Genomic DNA, 20,982 nt, shown 5'->3' on the forward strand with positions numbered 1-20,982 from the left:
AAAGAGGACATAAAAGCTCATACGTGTGATAATTCTCATGCAGAAGGGAACAAAAGAGTCTAATGTGTTTGCACGCAGTACAAGTGAACTGAACTGTGTAACAATCATGTGTGTGTGTACAGTGTTTCACTGGATAAATGGCACATTTATTAAAATGAGGTGAAGAACACCACACAAAAATGTAGCATAGAGCTGTATATGACAGTATTGTCTTCAAATCTAAAACTCTACCACCAGAAATACATAATCAGCATGTAGACTATATAGAAAACAAAAAAAGACTAATCTTGCTCATGTATTGCTTTTGCACATTACAAAAAACTGCCTCCGTTTCCACGCAACAATTGGAATAGGAGATATGAGCACACTGTAACTAACATGTGAATATTTATATATTTAAACGCTCTAGAGATGCAGTTACCAATTGATCATCTACAGAATGACATTTGCGGAGGGACAGTATCTTCTGGTGCTGGAACAGTTTTAGCAAATGTATCGCATGCTCTGTGTTTAACATTAAACTTGTCATGTGAATGACGCGTATATAGCTCAGCTTAAAGCATTTCCGAGAACAGAAGAGGATATTGACAGATCAACTCAAATCCACTGCTTCAAAAACAGCGCAACATCAGAAAAGACACAAAACGCGTTGATTCACATCTAAAAGACTACTTGATCAAGACGTCACTAATTGCTGGATAAAATTTTGAAAATTCAACTATTGTATTTGTTCATATATGTGCGTATGTTCGAACAGGTCTGCAGCATCCTCACACTCACACACACACACACACACACACACACACACACTCTCTCTCTCTCTCTCTCTCTCTCTGATGAAGATGAAGGACACGCGCATCCTCACCTGGCCGATCTGTTTCCCCCGACAAGCACAAACCAGAAGATCGACACGCCAAAACACAGCGATTCCATTTTGAGAAGGGTATAAAGTTGATTCCGGCAGACAGTTGATCCAAATATCCTAGTTTCCACAATATAGCGCGTCTCTCAAGAGAACAGCAGGGAAGCGAGTATAATGATCCATGTTTCAGCCTGCATGTGCGCTACTGTTCCGACCGCAGACAAACCTGCACGTCTCTCTCTCTCTCTCTCTCTCTCTCTCTCTCTCTCTATATCTCTCTCTCTCTCTCTCTCGCACACATCATTAACTCCCTCAGAGATTTAAAGGCTGAACCATCATGATGTACGGTTCGCGAGCGAATCGTCCTTTTGAGCCGGTTCTTTTAAGGGATTCGCTTGAACCGATTCGCGAAGCCTTCTTAAATCACGAGAATTTGCTTTCTTTGAGAATGAAACTATTTTTTCTCAGTGTTTTTAAAACCATGATAGAACATTTATTTGGCTAAAAACACGATCAGGTTCTAAATTAGCGCGATAGAATCAAACTGAAACACTTGAATGTTCTGGGTTCAGTTTAGTAGGCTAATCTTTGCTCTGTAAAGCAGATATCCACTATTACAAGTTCGCTGTTATGGCGACGTACCGCCATAAACCCTAAAACAACTATTAAATTAACTTTAATTTAAAACGATTTAAACAGCTTCACAGAACAAATAATACACAAGCAGAATTAACGTAAGTGCTTTTATAAACTTATAAGCTTCACATTTCTTCCTTTAAAGGAGCAATATGTAATATTGATATCAAGCGTTTAAAATGGGTACTGCAGCCCAAATTCAAAATATTGGAGAGAGTTGTCTCCCCGCCCCCTCCTCCCTAAACTCGAAGCTCACGCGGGTTGCCAGGTTGAGGACACGCAACAGGAACGAGCAAACTGACAATGGCAAGCGACAAGCCTTACACTGTATGTTGATCTGCTAATGTATATGTTTGCAATGTCTTTATTGTTTGCAAATTATAAACCAGCTAATGCGGATTTTTTATAACTCTGTCAATGTTAGCTAGATGTATTGCTGACTTCATGGCTGCAGAGCGCTGTGTTTTTCCCGCTAACTTGTTTCAAATCTGGCAACCCGGGGTGTCAAAATACTATGGGGAAATGGGCAGTGGGCGGGATCACACAGGCCAAAACACAAACAGAAATTCCGGCCCAGAACGGACATTTCAAAGTAGAATATACTGGCTGTAGCAGTGTTTTCGGAGAAGTCAGATGTTTCCTAAATCTCTGATAACATATTATGATAATTGTATGCTTTAGTATGGAAAATATATGACATATTTCACCTTTAAACCCTCCAAAATTGGCCACATTCAATTCCATTGTAAGTGCCTCTCTGTAATCTCGGTTTATTTTATTTATGTTTTTAAGGAAAAGGATGGGCAAGTCGAAATATTTTTTTGTGTGTGTGTGTGTGTGTGTGTGTGTGTGGTAATGAACACGCCACAAATGCTGTCGATTGAGCATAACCCGTGATATACCTTTAAATGTATACCAAATAAAAAACATTGATAACATTGATTTTTTTTTTTTTTTTTTTTTTTTTTTTTTTTTTTAGTAACCGCAAAAGAATGAAAAGTACATGTAAACTGTATCGTGTGAGGAACAGTGAATCGGCTCAATAAAAAGAACTGGATCGATTCGTTCACATGAATCGCTACAAAAGATGTCCAGGGATTCCCTCATCTCAGTGCTCACTGCTCACATCAGATTAAAATCCTCCACTTGTGGAGAGCACAACCACGCCACGCACGATAAAACAACGCTCTTATATAACGCAGACCCCACCGTCACCTTTAGATCATGCCAAGGCTGCTTCAAAGCAGTGGAAAGATTTTACTGATGTATTTATCCTCACAGGTGGCGCATTTTCTGTGCGCATGTGATGCTTTTTCAATAAGCATTTACTGGCTGAAGAGATGGTGTTTTGTTAAAGGGAGAATGCATGCAGGATGTGCCAATACATTCTGTCCAACTTAATAATCAATCCTTGATCAAACCTTTAGCCTACCACTACACAAATTTGAATTACAAATGAATGTTTGGCACCCCTTTTTCATGTATAGCCTATTGTGTATATTTAAATATGGACATATATAAAATTATAGTTGGGTACAACAGGGCTAAAGGCACACCTTAAGGAAAATGTGCTTTTTTTTTCTGGTCACAAAATGTATCAAGATTCAAGAAATACATTTATTTTCATTGAATATTGATGGAGCAACATAAATCTATTTACCGCACTTAAGAAAAACAATGTTTTAAAGGGTTCTTTAGTAACTGCAATAGGGGGGATTTTTACCCCAAATACTATCCTTTCACTAACTGGATATATATACTGAAAAAAATAATGTGCTGGATTTGCTTAAAAATATAGTGCATCATTTTTGCATCCCACTTAAGAAAATTCCACCAGGAATTTTAAGCAACGTTACCTAAAAAAACATAGTTGGCTTTGCCCAAATTAATGATCTTCCATTCAATTTTATTTTATTTTTTTTACTTAAAATACTGTGCCATGCCAGCTACTACATTTAAGGTTTACCCAACTATGCATTTTAAGCTCATTTAGCTCAATTGTAAGTGCTATTAACAGCTTCAAATTTTAGGTTCTGTTCATTTACTTTCAGTTAATTTTAAAATAAAATGAACTGAAGAAATAACAGGCAACTGATGAATGTCAAAGGTTTTTATTGTTGTTTACAAATTTACAATCAAACATAGATATTCCTGTTCTCCCTGAACCAAAATATGTTCTCAAATACAAAAATGGTAACAAAATCATGACGATAAACATAAAACATAAAAATAAGTGGGCTGTGTAATGATTGAAAGAATTTCAGTAAATCTAAATAAACACAATTCAAAATGCATTTTAACAGACTGCACACTGCAGAAATATATGCAGGTAGGAGAAATCTCTCTGAACTAATGCTGTAACAAAAACACCAGAAACAGTTTGTATTTATAAATGAAACTATTCATTCAAAAGATCTTTTAAATTTAGCCAGACCTTGCCATCATCAAGATTCAACACCACTTACTGTATAACCTCAAAAAAAAAAAAAAAAAAAAAAGAAAAGAAAGAGAACGTGTCAGCTTCATTGGATAGCTAATGTGAAGGGCATAAAGTAGCCCAAAAAGTCAATGCACTAACCCAAGTTTTGACAAATGTCCCCAACTCATTTTCTAGGACTATCAATGCATCCAATGTGTTGAAAGGCAACTCTCGCTCTTCCTGCTCTACAGCTATGTTGGCATCTGCTCCTGTCTATGCTCGTCAAGCTCCTTTTCCTAAATGACCAAATCCTGTTAGACAAAAAAACAAAAAACAAAATTAGTATAATTGTAACTGACAAGATAATCTACATGTATGGCTAGTTTACATTTAAGAGTCATGACGAGACCACTGCAAACCCCGCTACATATTGCAACAATATTATACTTATAATGTGACACTTTTTTACAAACCAACTTACGCATGTTGATATCTGGGTGTCTCCTTGGGGCAAACCAAAAATGATAATTCTCTCATCATTTAAGCAGTCTTATGCCATGTCAAACTCATTTGACTTTCAAAATATTGAAAGTAATACGAGTTTGAGAAGGCAAAAGGGGTGAGAAGGCCAAATGACAAGAGAAATAGCATTTTTGGGTGAACTACTAAAATCTTTTGATTAAGCTTAACCCTTGTGCAACCTTCAGGACATTTTTGTCTTTTTCATTTTTGTTTTTTCGATCATTTTTTCTGTGTTAATGCCAACGGCATACATTTTGCCAAAGGTGTGTATTTTTTGGGGAATTTTGATATTTCAACCTCAGTTCCTATAATACATCTATAATACACTGTGTACACAAAATAGTTACACTCAGGTTCTTCAGGACAAAAATGAACTCATTGAAACCCATTAAAACTGCAATATTTGATCCCAGTGCCATTAAAGAATAAAATTATGAATTCTATGATATTATGCTTTCATTCCGGAGCCCTGGTTTCAAAATTTACATTTTTAATATTTTCCACCAGATGGTGCCATTTTTTTTTTTCATGTTTAACCTATGGAGCAAATACATGCTTTTTCCCTATTTTCTGTTTGCTGTATTATAGAGCACTGCAGGCCAACTGAATAAATGATGCAGCTAAAATTGTGTGGGTGTGTTGATATGGATGTCAAAATGTGTTTTATATGTGTGTATTGAGAAATGTGTGTGTGTGTGTGTGTGTGTGTGTGTAAAAAATAACAGTGGCATTACTTAAACAAACTGGCATTTAAAGGGTTCAAATCCTGAAAATGAATGATTATTCGGTAGTTATGATCAGGACTGATGTTGGTTAAATACTCTAAGTCAGTGAAAGTGGAAAATAATATTAATATATAATATTTTTATGGCAGTTTTTTGATGCAGACATTTTTGTCCTCTAAGGTTCTGAGTACGAGTTAAAAAAAAAAAAAATTCTGACACTACATAAAAAATAATAATGCCTCAAAATCAATGTTGTTGCTAATCACTGACATATCACAGACTGTGATAATAAAAAAAAAAAAAAAAACATTTAGTATATGGAAAATAATAAATGGTTTTTTTTAAAAGAAATTTTATTATTATTATTTTTTATATAAAATGCAACAGTGGCATTATATAAACAAACTGGCATTTAAAGGGTTAAAATCCTGAAAATAAATGAATATTTGGTAGTTATGATCAGGACTGATGCTGGTTAAAAAAAATTACTAATTGAAAGTGGAAAATAATATTAATATATAATATTATTATGACAGTATTTTGACGCTGACATTTTTGTCTTCTAAGGACCTCCGATTACCTTTTTTTTATTGACACACAAGGGTTAACCGTGAACATAAAGCAACACTCAGCTAATGTGAGCTGGTTTCCCTTTAAGATGAAGTTCAAGGAGTCCTTTGGACATTTGCATTAAAACATGTAGAAAAGTGATTTACTTGTTGGAGTTACCTGTTGCCATCTGAGTTTCTGCCACATGAGTGACGCCTGAGCAGCTGTCCACAGAACTGTCGCTCACTGGATGTTTTTTGTTTTTGGCACCATTCAGCATAAATTCTAGAGACTGTTGTGTGTGAAAATCCCAGGAGATCAGCAGTTACAGAAATACTCAAACCAGCCCATCTGGCACCAACAATCATTCATGTGATTATCTAATCAGCCAATTGTGTGGCAGCAGTGCAGTGCATGAAATCATGCATATACGGGTCAGGAGCTTCAGTTGATGTTCACATCAACCAACAGAATGGGAAAAAATGTGATCTCAGTGATTTGGACCGTGGCATGATTTATGGTGCCAGATGGGCTGGTTTGAGTATTTCTGTAACTGCTGATCTCCTGGGATTTTCACACACAACAGTCTCTTGAATTTACTCAGAATGGTGCCAAAAAAAAAAAAAAACATCCAGTGAGCAGCAGTTCTGTGGATGGAAACTCCTTGTTGATGAGAGAGGTCAACAGAGAATAGCCAGACTGGTTCCAATTGACAAAGTCTACAGTAACTCAGATAACCCCTCTGTACAATTGTGATGAGAAGAAAAACATCTCAGAATGTTATTTTCAGATGTGGGTTGGCGCTGTTTTGGCAGCACGAGGGGGACCTACACAATATTAGGCAGGTGGATATATATATACTGTATATACCTGTATATATATATATATATATATATATATATATATATATATATATATATATATATATATATATATATATATATATCACCTTGAACAAAACTGAAAATGACAAATAAGTATTTTGTTTAAAAATAAATGTGATATTTTCCAGGATATCCATTAGCTAGATAAATGTACAACATTTAAAAAAATATAAAAAATTAATAAAGTTGTTTCAAAATCAACCTTTAGACACCACATGCAAAGATCTCATTAATCAGAAAATGTTTTGCAGTTCATAGTGACAAACAGGTGTTTATGAAAGTGCTGTGGTAGATTTTGATGCTATTTAGTGTTTTGGAAGGAGGTTTTAAACCCGGGGAGCCTTTAGCCCTGTTGAACCCTTACATGCTTTTGATCATACTGTACATATAGGCTACATATTAAAATTCCACCAGTGTTTGGGAAAATGTATTTTAGATGCATATATGAAAACGGCCATTCTAAACTATATTTCATAAATGTGTTTTGCATAGATTCATAGTCTGTATGGGAAATTATGTGGTGCATGTATTAATAGCCATTGCATAACAGGTTTATTTCTTTGCTTTTTTATGATTGTTCTAGTAAATGATTTACACAACTAAAAAAGAAACATCCCTTTTTCAGGACACTGTATTTTAAAGATAATTTTGTAAAAATCCAAATAACTTTACAGATCTTTATTGTAAAGGGTTTAAACAATGTTTTCCATGCTTGTTCAATGAACCATAAACAATTAATGAACATGCACCTGTGGAACGGTCGTTAAGACACTAACAGCTTACAGACAGTAGGCAATTAAGGTCACACTTATAAAAACTTAGGACACTAAAGAGACCTTTCTACTGACTCTGAAAAACACCAAAAGAAAGATGCCCAGGGTCTCTGCTCATCTGCGTGAACATGCCTTAGGTAAGCTGCATGGAGGCATGAGGACTGCAGATGTGGCCAGGGCAATAAATTGCAATGTCTGTACTGTGAGACGCCTAAGACAGTGCTACAGGAAGGACAGCTGATCGTCCTTGCAGTGGCAGACCACATGTAACAACACCTGCACAGGATCAGTACATCCGAATATCACACCTGCAGGACAGGTACAGGATAGCAACAACAACTGCCCAAGTTACACCAGGAACGCACAATCCCTCCATGAGTGCTTAGACTGTCCGCAATATGCTGAGAGAGACTGGACTGAGGGCTTGTAGGCCTGTTGTAAGGCAGGTCCTTACCAGAGATCACTGGCAACGTCACCTATGGGCACAAACCCACTTTCGCTGGACCAAAGTGCTCTTCACTGACACGTCATGGTTTTGTCTCACCAGGGGTGATGGTCGGACTCGTGTTTATTGTAGAAGGAATGAGCATTACACCGAGGCCTGTACTCTGGAGCAGGATCGATTTGGAGGTGGAGGGTCCATCATGGTCTGGGGCGGTGTGTCACAGCATCATCGGACTGAGCTTGTTAACATTGCAGGCAATCTCAACACTGTGCATTACAGGGAAGACATCCTCCTCCCTCATGTGGTACCCTTCCTGCAGGCTCATCCTGACATGACCCTCCAGCATGACAATGCCACCAGCCATACTGCTCGTTCTGTGCGTGATTTCCTGCAAGAAATGAATGTCAGTGTTCTGCCATGGCCAGCGAAGAGCCTGGATTTCAATCCCGTTGAGCACGTCTGGGACCTGTTAGATCGGAGGGTGAGGGCTTGGGCCATTCCCCCAGAAATGTCCGGGACTTGTAAGTGCCTTGGTGGAAGAGTGGGGTAACATCTCACAGCAAGAACTGGCAAATCTGCTGCAGTCCATGAGGAGGAGATGCACTGCAGTACTTAATGCAGATGGAGGCCACAACAGATACTGACTGTTACTTTTGATTTTGACCCCCACTTTGTTCAGGGACACATTATCCCATTTCTGTTAGTCACATGTCTGTGAAACTTGTTCAGTTTATGTCTTAGTTGTTGAATCTTTTTATGTTCATACTAATATTTACACATTTACATAAGTTTGCTGAAAATAAAATCAGTTGAAAGTGAGAGGACGTTTCTTTTTTGCTGAGTTTATATGATTTACTTGGCTGAATTTATAGTCAATCACACCATTACAGGATGTGTTTTTATCATGAAGATGTTAAAATCAAAATAAAATACATATAAAAAAAATAAAACAAATCACACCAATACAAACCCCATCCTGAATAGTTTAATATTATTTGTGCTGTATTCTAAACTGATGTGAAAGAATCATAATAAGCTGTTGTTTTCTGAGAGTCTGTGGCTGCCTGAGGGCGAAAAGAAATATAAAAACAAGAACAGAGAGAGAGACAGAGAGAGAGAGAGAGATGGTTCCCCTTACTGAAACTACTGTATTATCAGGTCTGCTCAGAGTATCTGTGAGCAGTGGTGCAGTACTTTCACAATACAGAGTCTTTTCTGATTGCCTAGTTCCCAGAATAAAAAAACCTAAGAACATACACACACGCACGCTTACGCACACCAACCAAAACCTGTATGTCAAGACACAAAAGGCTTGGATCATTTTTGAGGTCAGACTATGTGGAAAATAACTGGTTTGAAAATAAAAGATTCTGCTAGTTTTTAATATTAGCCCAGCTTCGAGAACACAGTAGCTCCTCTTAGGAGTCCTAGAGCTGCTGGGACCAGGGGAAGGGGATACCGGAACTTGACAGTAACTTGACAGTAACCCTAGGGCAATGGTGCTCCTGGCATAAGGTCGATGGCACAGTCCCATGGCTGATGAGGTAAACTGGCTGCTTTTTGTGGGCTGAAGACATCTTGGAATGCAATATATTCCTGGGGAACATCTACTTGAAGCTTACTCATAGGACTCTCTACTGACATGGCACACACAGATACGGCGTCGCTGGAACATTTAGGACGGGGATGAAAACACTCCTTACCCCAAGCCATCACTTCTCCTGTAGTCCATGAGAGCTGCAGTGAGTGTAGTTGTAGCCAAGGACACCCCAGGATGATTACATCTCTTCAAAATGTGTGCAACCCACTTGAAGTGTAACTGATTGAGTCCGATGTGCGATTCCTCTTCCAAGTGGTTTTTCAAATCACTAAGTGGATGGAGATTGGGGAGGAATATTTGATCGTCTGGAGTTGGAGCCGGTGGCAGAGTTGTTCTGAGATGAAGCTGCCTGCCGCCCCGGAGTCAATGAAGGCCTTGACTGAAGGAGAAACATGTAGGCAGATCACTGAGACATATAGTAGACAACGGAGCATGTATAAGAGATATAGCATGACTCACCGTATGTCGCAAGGAACGAACAGGACATTCGGTGATCACATGCCCACCAGCACCACAGTACAAACATAGCCATTCTAGTAGCCTCCATTGACGCTCGAGTGGGGACAATCTGAATGAATCAATTTCCATCGGTTCTTCTGATTCCAGAGATCATGGATAACGGCGTGCAGGCGGGGGTTGCATATTACTCTGTTCGCTGATGCAGGTTTTCATCCGCTGGGACATAAAGCGTTCCAGGCCGATGGAGTCGTCGTGCACCGCCAGCTGCAGATGTAGAGAAGGTTCCAGCCCCTGTCGGTAGGTTGTTAGAAGCGCCTGTTCATTCCAGCCACTCACTGCTGCAAGTGTACAAAACTGTAGAGCATAATCTGTGATCGACTTCTTCCCTTGTTTGAGATGAAAAAGCTGTTCACTCTCCGACAACTCACCAATGGGTAATCCAAAAACCTCCTTAAAATGTGTGAGGAAAGCATCCAATGACTGGGTGATTGGGCCGTTCTGATACAGAGTATTTTCCCACTGCAGTGCACATCCGAAAAGTAAAGAAACTATGTAGGTGATCTTCGCTCTCAGTTTGAAACGTCTGCAATTGCATCTCGAGCATCAGCAAACACTGCAGCAGGAATCCGCTGCAATCCTCCGTTGCACCCGAATAAGGAGAAGGATTGACCACGGGACTGGCATGATGAGAAACCGGAGATGGAGTGGTGGTTCTGGCGTCCGAAGCTCTAGATGGAGAGATGACCCGATGAAGTTCACTCACTAGCCCCTCAATGACTGTGCTCATCGTTGTTGGTGGAATGTTGGAAAACCCTGCTGAGTCCATTTTGGTTGGTCTGTTCTTCTGTCACAGAAAGACTCACGGAGGCAGAGATACGAACTCAGTAGCAGGGTTTATCGAACAGACGATTGAAACAGTGATGTAAACATCATGTGAGTAAATCCAGTTGAGCAGAGTGGCAAACAGCAGGTGAGTAATATCCAGACAGGGTATAGACACGATGAACAGATGAAACAGATAACTCACAACAGTCTTATGATACTTGCACGCAACTATGAAGACACAGGTATGTTTGACATAGTAGAACGTTTTGGAGTCTGAGATACTATTGATGAGAACAGACAAGGAGATTGTGAGAAAGAGGGATATATATGCAGTCCTTGATTAGCCACTAATGATATGCAGGTGGGTGTAATCAGAACTCAGGGGAGAGTGAGCGCTGTGTCAGCAGTGAGGGAGCAAGAGAGAGAGACCGGTGGATCCGTGACAATGACCATATGATTATTACCCGCTTAATCTCAGTAACTATCCAATTAAAATATACTTTCACTCATGGATAAAATTAATCCTGGCTGACTGTGAATTGTGACTTTTTACAATGGCATCGATAACTGAAAACTATTGATTTTAAATGATGCTGCATCCAAGCCGCTAAGTGTCAATGTAAGTCCAAGACGACATATTAAAAAAATTACTGATTGCACCTTTAAACAATGGTAAAGGTTTTTTGTTTTATTATTATTATTATTATTATGATATTTAACAATAGAATACATAGTCATAAAACAAGTACAATCAAACAATCATGTTTACAACACCTGATTGATCTAACAAATTCAAACAGAAATACATCAGCCATCTTCCATACAATGTTTCTTTATTTCAAAAGTAGAGATATCTTATTAGCTTTTTTATTATTCTTTAGGGAAATTAATGAATCATAAAAGATCAAAGTCAATGGAAAATAGTCTAATGTTTGGCATATTTGACACATATTCTGCTTTATGTATACGATATTTCCCAAACAAGACTAGAATTTTAACTGTGTTGTCAATCGCCAACAAACCGGTATCACAATCCAAAAACAAGACCATAGCATCACTTATTTGAACAATTTTATGAAAAACCCCAAAAATAATTTGCAATACTTGAGACCAAATTTATTTTGAATAAATACAATTAAAGATGTGAAACTGTTTCTGATTCCTCATCGCAAAAGAAACATCGTGATGGAAGAGCTTCACAAAACTTACTACTAAAGGCATTGCAGGGATCGATTTAGTACTTTAAAATTAATCTGTTTAACTTAGTTTGGAATTACATATTTATTGATGTCTAACCGCAAATTCTGAATAGAAAGTAAAGGATAATCTTGTTTGCAATTCATAACAGAGTGGTAAAGTTAGACATTAAACCTAAAAAGCTAGTTTACATTAGGAAAACTGTTACCTTTGAATGTTATAGTATGTAAAGATAAAGGGTTTGGATAATGCGGATAAGTCGACAGGTCCCGCCTCCAACGCTACAATAGTTTAGAACACTACATATCCCAAGATGCCATGCGCAGCTCTGTTTCCATGGAAACACGGCTAAACAGAAAGTTTTCGGTTTGACACGCTGCGACTTAAGACAGGAAACGGTGAGGTCAACCAAATGTGTCATATATTAAAGTGATTTTCGTGAATATTATGTGTATAAATGTTACCTTTGTACAGATTTATTAAATGTAAGACTGAGAACAAGCGTGCCAAATATTCAGGAACCGTCGGGCTGCCCATGTGATGGTAACAATATAAAGTCGTAGAATCGTTTAAAATACATTTCTTAAGTAAATTGCGTTTTGGCGTTTGAAAGGTTTTGTTATCAAATTTGACGGCTGATCCTGTTGATGTAGGCTTGATTAATATTTCTTATTAATCCCCCTATACAATAATTAAGTATTGATTAATCTTTTACATCTGCAGTTCATGTGGAGATCTGGATATGGAGCTCAGTTTAGATCTCTCAACACCTACTGCTGAACATGAGCCTTATACTGGCACACAGGAGGACACAGAGGGTAAATACATATAATGTAATAATAATAATAATAATAATAATAGGCTAATAACAGTAATAATAATACATTATATTTACTTTAGAGGGAGACACTTGGGAAGATATCTTCAGGGTTGAGGATGATTTCCCTGATGGATTGTCCATGGGTTTTGAAAACCTTGAGTGGTAAGTGTTCAAGCACTCTCTGAGTCACAGTTTTTTCACAGGTGTCAAGACAGAAACACAAGTAAAAATAAACTGTTTTTATTTACTTTGTGTCTAAACATATTTTGAAAGTCTCACCAGCCGATTTTGCACCACACCATATAGGATAATTATAAAATACATATAAAAAACAAAGATAAAGTAATGTAAAGAAAATTGTTCACAAATAAATAATAATGTACACAAATAGACTTGGTGTTAAAATGTGAATTTAAAAATATAAGGCCTAATTTCTTTTTTATTTTTTGGAGCTTTAAAAACTATTTTATTAAAACATGTTGCTGTTCAAAATTCTGGATTGCAAATGCTTCAGCACTGTTGTAGTGTTTGATGTTTGAACACACACAAAAAAGCATATTTTAGAGAGTTTACAACGTTTTGTTTTCCATTCATGACATCTTGGATCTAAAATGGATAATTGGAACTTATTCTTTGATCTCAGTAAGTAAAAAATTGGTCATACTTCATTCAAGAAAACTTGATTCAATCATGGACAGTGGTTCCTCATGTTTGAAATGAGTTTTCTTAAATTAAAATGACCATCTCAACTGTATGTTGGCATATTAAATACATGTTGTTGGGAAGCACTACTGCACGCAGCTTGGTCTCTGTCCTATAATTTGCACAGCATTTGCTCAATGGATAAATCCATGTGTAGAATACTTAATATGTTTTGGGCCTAAACTAAGCTCAAGCTCTACTCTTCACCATAATTGTAACCCCCAAAACTCCAACATAACAGAAACTATTTTATATCTCAACATAACAAAACAATATTTAAATCCTAACAAGTCTCATCCTTTTATATATTCATCTTGCACAAACTCACATAAAATAACACCAAAATGTAACATTTACTCTCTCTATCGAGCCTCATGTAAAGCCCATTGTCAGTTAACCAAACAAAAAGATATTAATTTTGCCCAGCACAAATGGATTAAGTAAAGCTGACAAGACCCTTTTTACTTGTTGAAACAACAACAACAAAAAAAGTTAATTTAAGGTCTTGTGTTAACATGCATTCTTTTTTGTTATTAACATTTTTTTTTTTTATTCCAAACATAAAACATACAAACACAACATAAAAAACGTAATCAATTATTCACATTAAACCCCCTCCCCCGGGCATTTTAAATATCTGTCTCCAATATTAAGGGTCGTCCCATCACCCAGGATACAGAGTCTGGGGCTAAATGAAAATTCAGTGTCCAATACCTCACACATAATGTTCTGAACCCCCAGCCAAAATTCTTGGATCTTTACACATCCCCAAAAAAACGTGTTGTGTCCCCGTCTTCTGATTCGCACCGCCACCAGGTGGATGTGTCTTTAAGACCCAGCCTATACATTCTAGAGGGGGTCCAATAGAATCGATGCAAAATCTTAAATTGCATCAGACGGATCCTTGTAGTCCAGACTTGATGTTTTTTAGAATCCTAGCCCACACTCCCTCCTCCAATACCAAGTTTAAATCTTTCTCCATAATCTCTTGATAGAATTTAAAGCTCCATCCCCCAGACTCTGAATTAGCAGGGAGTAATACACTGTTGCCTCTTGACCTTTTCCAAAAGCAGTAATCACCACTCCCAGAGTATCTGCTGTTTTAGGGGTGTATATACTACTCCCAAAAATAGTACAGAGCAGGTGGCGCAGCTGTAAATACTTAAAGAACTGTAAAGAAATGTAATCTGGGACATTTACCATTCCAAATAAATGACTTCACTATGCTATCAAATTGCTTGATATAAGAGAAGGGGACATCTACAGGGAGGGATTGTAGCAGGTAGTTGAATTTTGGAATACAATTCATTTTAATAACATTAACCTTCCCAATCATCAATAATGTAATGAAGCCCACCTGCCCACATCGCTCGAAAACCTTTTTATTAAAGGGGTTAACATGCATTCTTTGAGTAATATGAACATGGAAGGATTCAGTAAAACTGACAAGTGTGAAAGCGATTTTTTTTTAGTGTTATTAATTAGAATATTGACATTCATATTATAATTGTTAAATTAATTGCAACCATTTATTACATTTTGTTTTACAACTGCCTCAATCACCAGTGATATTAATGTAGTCCATAAATTGTCTGGATTACTTTCTCTTGTCTGCCATAAGGGAAATGAGTGATTGTGAAGACAATGGGACAGAAATAGGAGAGGAGAAGAGCCACACTGACAAGAAGCGTGTGTTCAAGTTAAGAAGGATTCTGAACCAACTGGATGGCTTTTATCAGCGGAAGCAACTAAATGTGCTAAAAGCCAGGTCTGTATAACAGCCCAAACCTGAAGAACTCAATTCTATTCCATTCAAATGTGCTTTATTGGCATGACAAAAGTGACAATATATTACCAAAATATTTACAACAAATAAAACTATGGAATTCTATCTCCCATAATATGTTATCAAGTGTATTTGATGTCATAGAAAAGCTGTTATGTAGGTGGACTGATGGGAGTTCAGAACTGTCACCATGTACAGTATGACTGTATGTACTGTAGGCTGAATGCATTAGAATGACCATCTCAGTTAAAAATAGTTCATTAACAGCAGTTATTTTTTGAGTAGGCACAGCATTTCTGGTTATGGCTGTGGCACAGTGATTTGTTATGATGTCTCAGGGCCTATTTACTTTTAGTCACTTAATGCATCTTGATCGATTGGATTGCTATACGACTGGGTATGCAAATTCCATTTATACCTGGCATCATAAATGTGTCCCTGTAAAAAGGATATAAATCCAATCTATTATTCCTGCACTGTATCAAAGTCCCTTTCAAGGTAAGTCTGTCCACTTAGTGGCCATCCTTGACACGCACCCTGGCAGCTATTTTCTATGTATACAAGTAGCATAAAAGTACAGCTCCTATCTGCTTGAATAGAGAAAGACTGAAATATCCAAAATGGTTCAAGATTACGATCAAGTAACATATTTCAAATCATCAGTAAAATCTGACAACAATGGTATCATAAATTCTGCTTCTTCAGCTAAGATCACGCCTTTCCATACCCGTCATATTGGGTGTTTTAATTTCTCCCATTCATGCTCCGTCTCTGGCTAAACAGTCTCCGACTAAATGTAAGCATAAGAGAGTTTACTTCCGTGATAATGATGATAATGCTGGACAAATAGTGTTTGAGTTTCACAGTAGCTCCATCAGTGATTCTGGGGCTCCCCAACTACTGTATGCTGACGTAGTTCTGTTTAGGAGAAGTTTACACGTGTGACCTGAACAACCAGATGCATTTTTACTTGGCCGAGTAGGTCGCGTCTTGTGTGCGTCTCAAACAAACTCCTGAAGTGGTTTGAGTGATTGTACTGCTGTCTGAGTGCATTTTGGATGGCATTTGCTCTTAGACTTTTCATAATTGGATATCTGATCAGTAAAAATGAGGTCTGCCTATTTAATGCATTAATTTAGTGTGATTAATTCTATACAAAATTAAACGTGAATAGATTAACAGAACTAATCATGCCTTCTGATATGCAAATTTTGTAATGTAAAAGTATGTATTTTCTTACAAGCTTGAAGTACATGTAACTTTGTGTTTTTACGAGCTGCATCAGCAAGGGGCAGTCAGCACACCTCTCAACAAACCTTACAAGCAGTGCAGCCACAAAATGAGAGCCGCTCAAACAGGACACAAGCTGAGTTCGGAAATACTACTCTTGCTGTTTCTGCCGTAGACAGATATGGCAGATATAGTACGAGTAGTATGGGTAGTATGCAGTTTCGAATTCAGCCATATTCTTGACTGCTGGATGAAGCACAACAGACTGCAGGGATCTCCAGATGCCTATTTTATAGTTTCAAATACTTTCAACGTAAACGCAGCGTTAATGACCATGAAAACCAGTGAGATGCTCAAAAAGTATCCATTTGATGCAGAAGGACATACATGTAGACCGACACTATTAAAAAAATAGTGTAGAGGCCTGGGTAGCTCAGTGAGTAAAGACGCTGACTACCACCCCTGGAGTCATGAGTTCAAATCCAGGGCATGCTGAGTGACTCCAGCCAGGTCTCCTAAGCAACCAAATTGGCCCAGTTGCTAGGGAGCATAGATTCACATGGGGTAACCTCCTTGTAGTCACTATAATATGGTTCGCTCTCGGTGGGGCGCGTGGTGAGTTGTGCGTGGATGTGATGGATGAATCTCAGTTGCCTCCACATCTGAGATCGTCAATCTGCGCATCTTATCACGTGGCTTGTTGAGCGTGTTACCGCAGAGATAGCGTGAAGCCTCCACATGCGCTATGTCTCTGCAGTAACATGCTCAACAAGCCACATGATAAGATGCGTTGATTGATGGTCTCAGACATGGAGGCAACTGAGATTTGTCCTCCACCACCCAGATTGAGGCGAGTCACTACGCCACCACGAGGACTTAGAGCGCATTGGGAATTGGGCATTCCAAATTGGGGAGAAAAAAAAATTGTGCGGAAAGAACATAAAAATGCATCTGGTGAGAACAGGACAGATTGATGAACTCAGATGCAAAATGTATTGTTGACTCTAGGCTTGTTCAATTATATAGGAATAAAATAAACAATATATTGACTTCTAAAGCCATGTTTTATATTGTCTAATCAACTTGTCTGCCACAATAATGCAATTTAAATATTTCAATCTGAATATCTGAATTATTTTTATATTATTTACAATTATTTGAATTATTATGTATTATTTATATTAAATTATCTTAATTTGGGGGCCTTTCTCAGCAAATGTTGATATTTGCAATTAATTGCGACTTATTTGAATCATTAATTGGCTAAAAACTGCTGGGTGCCAAAATGTCTTCAATCAATGGAAAAATGTGTCCATATGATCCAGAATAATTCATACAAGATGTAGCATGTAGGATTTATCTACAGTGTATGTTCAATTTAACGCTACAGCTTTTGGGATAACGGACCAAATCTCGTTTTGCTAAATAATGTACAAAATAACATGAGAATAACAGCATTTCTAAGTCAACAAACAGAATATACGTCTGATATCTACTTTAAAATGTATATGATCATTACAGAATTCCTTGTGTTTTCTTCTAGGGAGGAACTGAAAGTATTTCACCTTCATATGGCAGATTTAGTGGAAATGAGAGACAAGATTGAGATGGATATAGAGAGAGAAAAACAAGCTGAGAACAGGTGAAATTCTAAAGTATTCTGATAAAGAGATCCCCGTGAAAGACAAATCTCTTATTCTGCTGTATTGTGTGCAGTGTGGCTGTATTCCGGCTGCGTGCTCAACACAAGCGTGTGTGTGCCGAGCTGCAGGTGGAGGAAGATCTGGGCACTCATTTAGCAATGATTCTGAAAGAGCATGAGTGAGTTCATACAGTACCTGCACAAATTTCCTTATAGCTAGTTGACACATGACATCTCCATGAGCTTTGTTTTAATCAATCAATTATTTTAACAAGATTTTAGATTAAAATGTAGGGAAAGATGGGGGAATTTAAAATTTTACATTTAACATATTTACATATTCACCTTTTTCCTGAATGCAGAAGTGTTCCACAATTCATAACGGAACCTTGATTTCATTTTTCATCTCCAGGGTTTTCACTCATATCGGCATATGTTTTTCCCCTTCAAGCTTTATTTGTATGTTTTTAGCAGAAAATGTGATGTTTAGTATATTAAATTTGTAAAAATGACGTGAAGCGATGGCCCTACTTTAAACATGACAGCCAATAACTGCACAAGTGGAGCCTGAACTTATTTTTACTCCAACTAACAATTAAAATATATGTTGTTCTCTGTCTGGAACGCACGTTTCCATAGTTTTACATTGCTTCTTATGGAGATCGGAATCAGAAAACAGTCCAGTGGCAATCAGAATCATCATGGCTACGTCCAGCGGTTGGTCAGGACAACTGTCTATTCGTTTAGCATGTACAGGATGATGATGCATCATCCACTATATTATCAGGGGAAATAAGTAGAAAGATTTGCAGTTTAGTTGTCATAGCACAAAAGGGGCCATCTTACCCCACTACTGGGTTAAGATAATTCCCTACTTGGAGCAAGAGGTCCCCCGGGCTAAACTTGAACCCAGCTTTCATCTGATTTTTACACAATGTATTAAATACATCTGATATCATTCTTAATAAAAAAATAAAAAAATAAATAATATATATATATATATATATATATATATATATATATATATATATATATATATATATATATATATATATATGTATATATATATATTTATTTATTTATATGTATATATATATATATATATATATATATATATATATATATATATATATATATATATATATATATATATATAATTTAATGTAAAATACTAAATCAAACTAATTTATAATTGAATAATTAAATAATGACAGACAAATAAAAAAACAGAATCCCAAAGAGATAAAAAGAGGTAAACGTATTATGTGAATTATACTGAACAGGCCTATTAATATATACATATTTAGATGCCCACATTTTTTCGATCTAAGAAATGTCATTATAGCAATACTTATTAAACTTTTCACTCAATTAAGTGTATAGGTTATTATGGATTGTAAATATTTTTGTGAAGATGCTTTAAATCGAACACAATAATAATAAATAATAATAATTTTTAAATTAAATAATAATAACACCAGAAACAACATTTCACTGGGGGCCTTTAGCCCCAATTCCAAGGTTGTGCATTTTACCCCAGGGTTTAACTTTAACTTTTTACTTTTACCCTCCTATGGTCTTCGGTAATTTTTGACCGGAATCACTTTTGCAGATAAATAATTATTATTTTTTTATTTTATTTTTTTATTAATTTTTTTTTATTGATTCAACCATTAAATATAAATAGCAGAACACACATATACAGAATCAATATCCAACCCCTACTATCCCCCCAAGCCTGTGCAATCTTGAGGGGGTCCAATAGACTCTATGTAAAATCTTAAATTGCATGAGGCGAACCCTTGCGTCTCTAGATGCAGATTTGACATTTTTTGAATCCCATCCCACTCTCCCTCCTCCAATACCAAATTTAGATCTTTCTCCCATAATCTCTTAAGAGAAGTTGAAGTTCCATCTCCCAGACTCTGAATTAGTAGGGAGTAATACACCGATGCCTCATGGCCTTTTCCAAAAGCAGTAATCACCACTTCCAGAGTATCTGCCGCTTTAGGAGGGTGTAAACCACTCCCAAAAACAGTACAGAGCAGGTGGTGCAGCTGTAAATACTTATTGAACTGAGATTTAGGAATCCCAAAAAAGTTGAACCAAATTTTGAAAGGATCTCAACACTCCATTCTCATATAGGTCACCGAGTGTAGTAACCCCCCTCCCAATCCACTCTGACCAGCAAAAAGGGGACTTGTTGATGCATAATTTGGGGTTCAGCCATATGCTGAACATTTAAAAAAATGTCAGAATTAAACAGTCTGGACACTTTTGTGCATACCGAGTTCAAGTGTGAGATAACAGGATGTAACTTAGCTTCTCTGATTAATTTGATAGAAAGGCTTTGCAGTGGCAAAATAGGGGCAAGAACTTCCCGTTCTATGCAGAACCAGGGAGGGGCTCTCTCAGGTGGAAACGACCAAAAAGCCAAATATCTGAGACCGAATGCATAATAATAAAATAAAATCTTGGGTAGGCCTAGCCCACCTTTGTCAGTCGGCCTATGTAACTTATTGAAATGTAATTTGGGATGCTTACCATTTCAAATGAAGGACTTTACTATGCTATCAAATTGCTTGAAATAAGAGAGGGGGACATCTACAGGGAGAGACTGCAGTAAGTAATTGAATTTTGGAATACAATTCATTTTAATAACATTAACCTTCCCAGTTATAGATAAATGTAATGAAGCCCACCTACCCACATCGCTTGAAAACTGTTTTATTAAGGGGTCAGAATTAACTCTAACTAAATAAAATACCCAAATACTTAATGCCCTGTTTGGGCCACTGGAAAAGCACCCGGCTGGAAAGCCGTTTCTGGGCAGTACGCTGTCAGAGCCAAAGCTTCGGATTTAGACCAATTGACTCTATATCCTGAAAACTTAGAAAAGGAATTAA

General features: G+C 37.2%; 2 protein-coding genes across 2 annotated transcripts in view; one reads left to right on the forward strand and one right to left on the reverse strand.

Moving 5' to 3' along the window:
• The window catches only part of LOC127415226 (gamma-aminobutyric acid receptor subunit delta-like), a 35,699-nt gene extending 34,523 nt beyond the window's left edge, over positions 1-1,176 (reverse strand). The window contains exon 1 of the mRNA XM_051653882.1: positions 866-1,176. Coding sequence (XP_051509842.1) covers positions 866-933 — 68 coding nt within the window. The 5' untranslated portion in view covers positions 934-1,176. The remainder of the gene's footprint in view (positions 1-865) is intronic.
• Positions 1,177-12,639: 11,463 nt separating this feature from the next.
• Positions 12,640-20,982, forward strand: part of cfap74 (cilia and flagella associated protein 74) — a 123,305-nt gene continuing 114,962 nt past the window's right edge. The window contains exons 1-5 of the mRNA XM_051652871.1: positions 12,640-12,714; positions 12,797-12,878; positions 15,040-15,186; positions 17,978-18,076; positions 18,151-18,255. Coding sequence (XP_051508831.1) covers positions 12,856-12,878; positions 15,040-15,186; positions 17,978-18,076; positions 18,151-18,255 — 374 coding nt within the window. The 5' untranslated portion in view covers positions 12,640-12,714; positions 12,797-12,855. The remainder of the gene's footprint in view (positions 12,715-12,796; positions 12,879-15,039; positions 15,187-17,977; positions 18,077-18,150; positions 18,256-20,982) is intronic.

The sequence above is a fragment of the Myxocyprinus asiaticus genome, chromosome 24, assembly GCF_019703515.2.
Source record: "Myxocyprinus asiaticus isolate MX2 ecotype Aquarium Trade chromosome 24, UBuf_Myxa_2, whole genome shotgun sequence".
NCBI lineage: Eukaryota > Metazoa > Chordata > Actinopteri > Cypriniformes > Catostomidae > Myxocyprinus > Myxocyprinus asiaticus.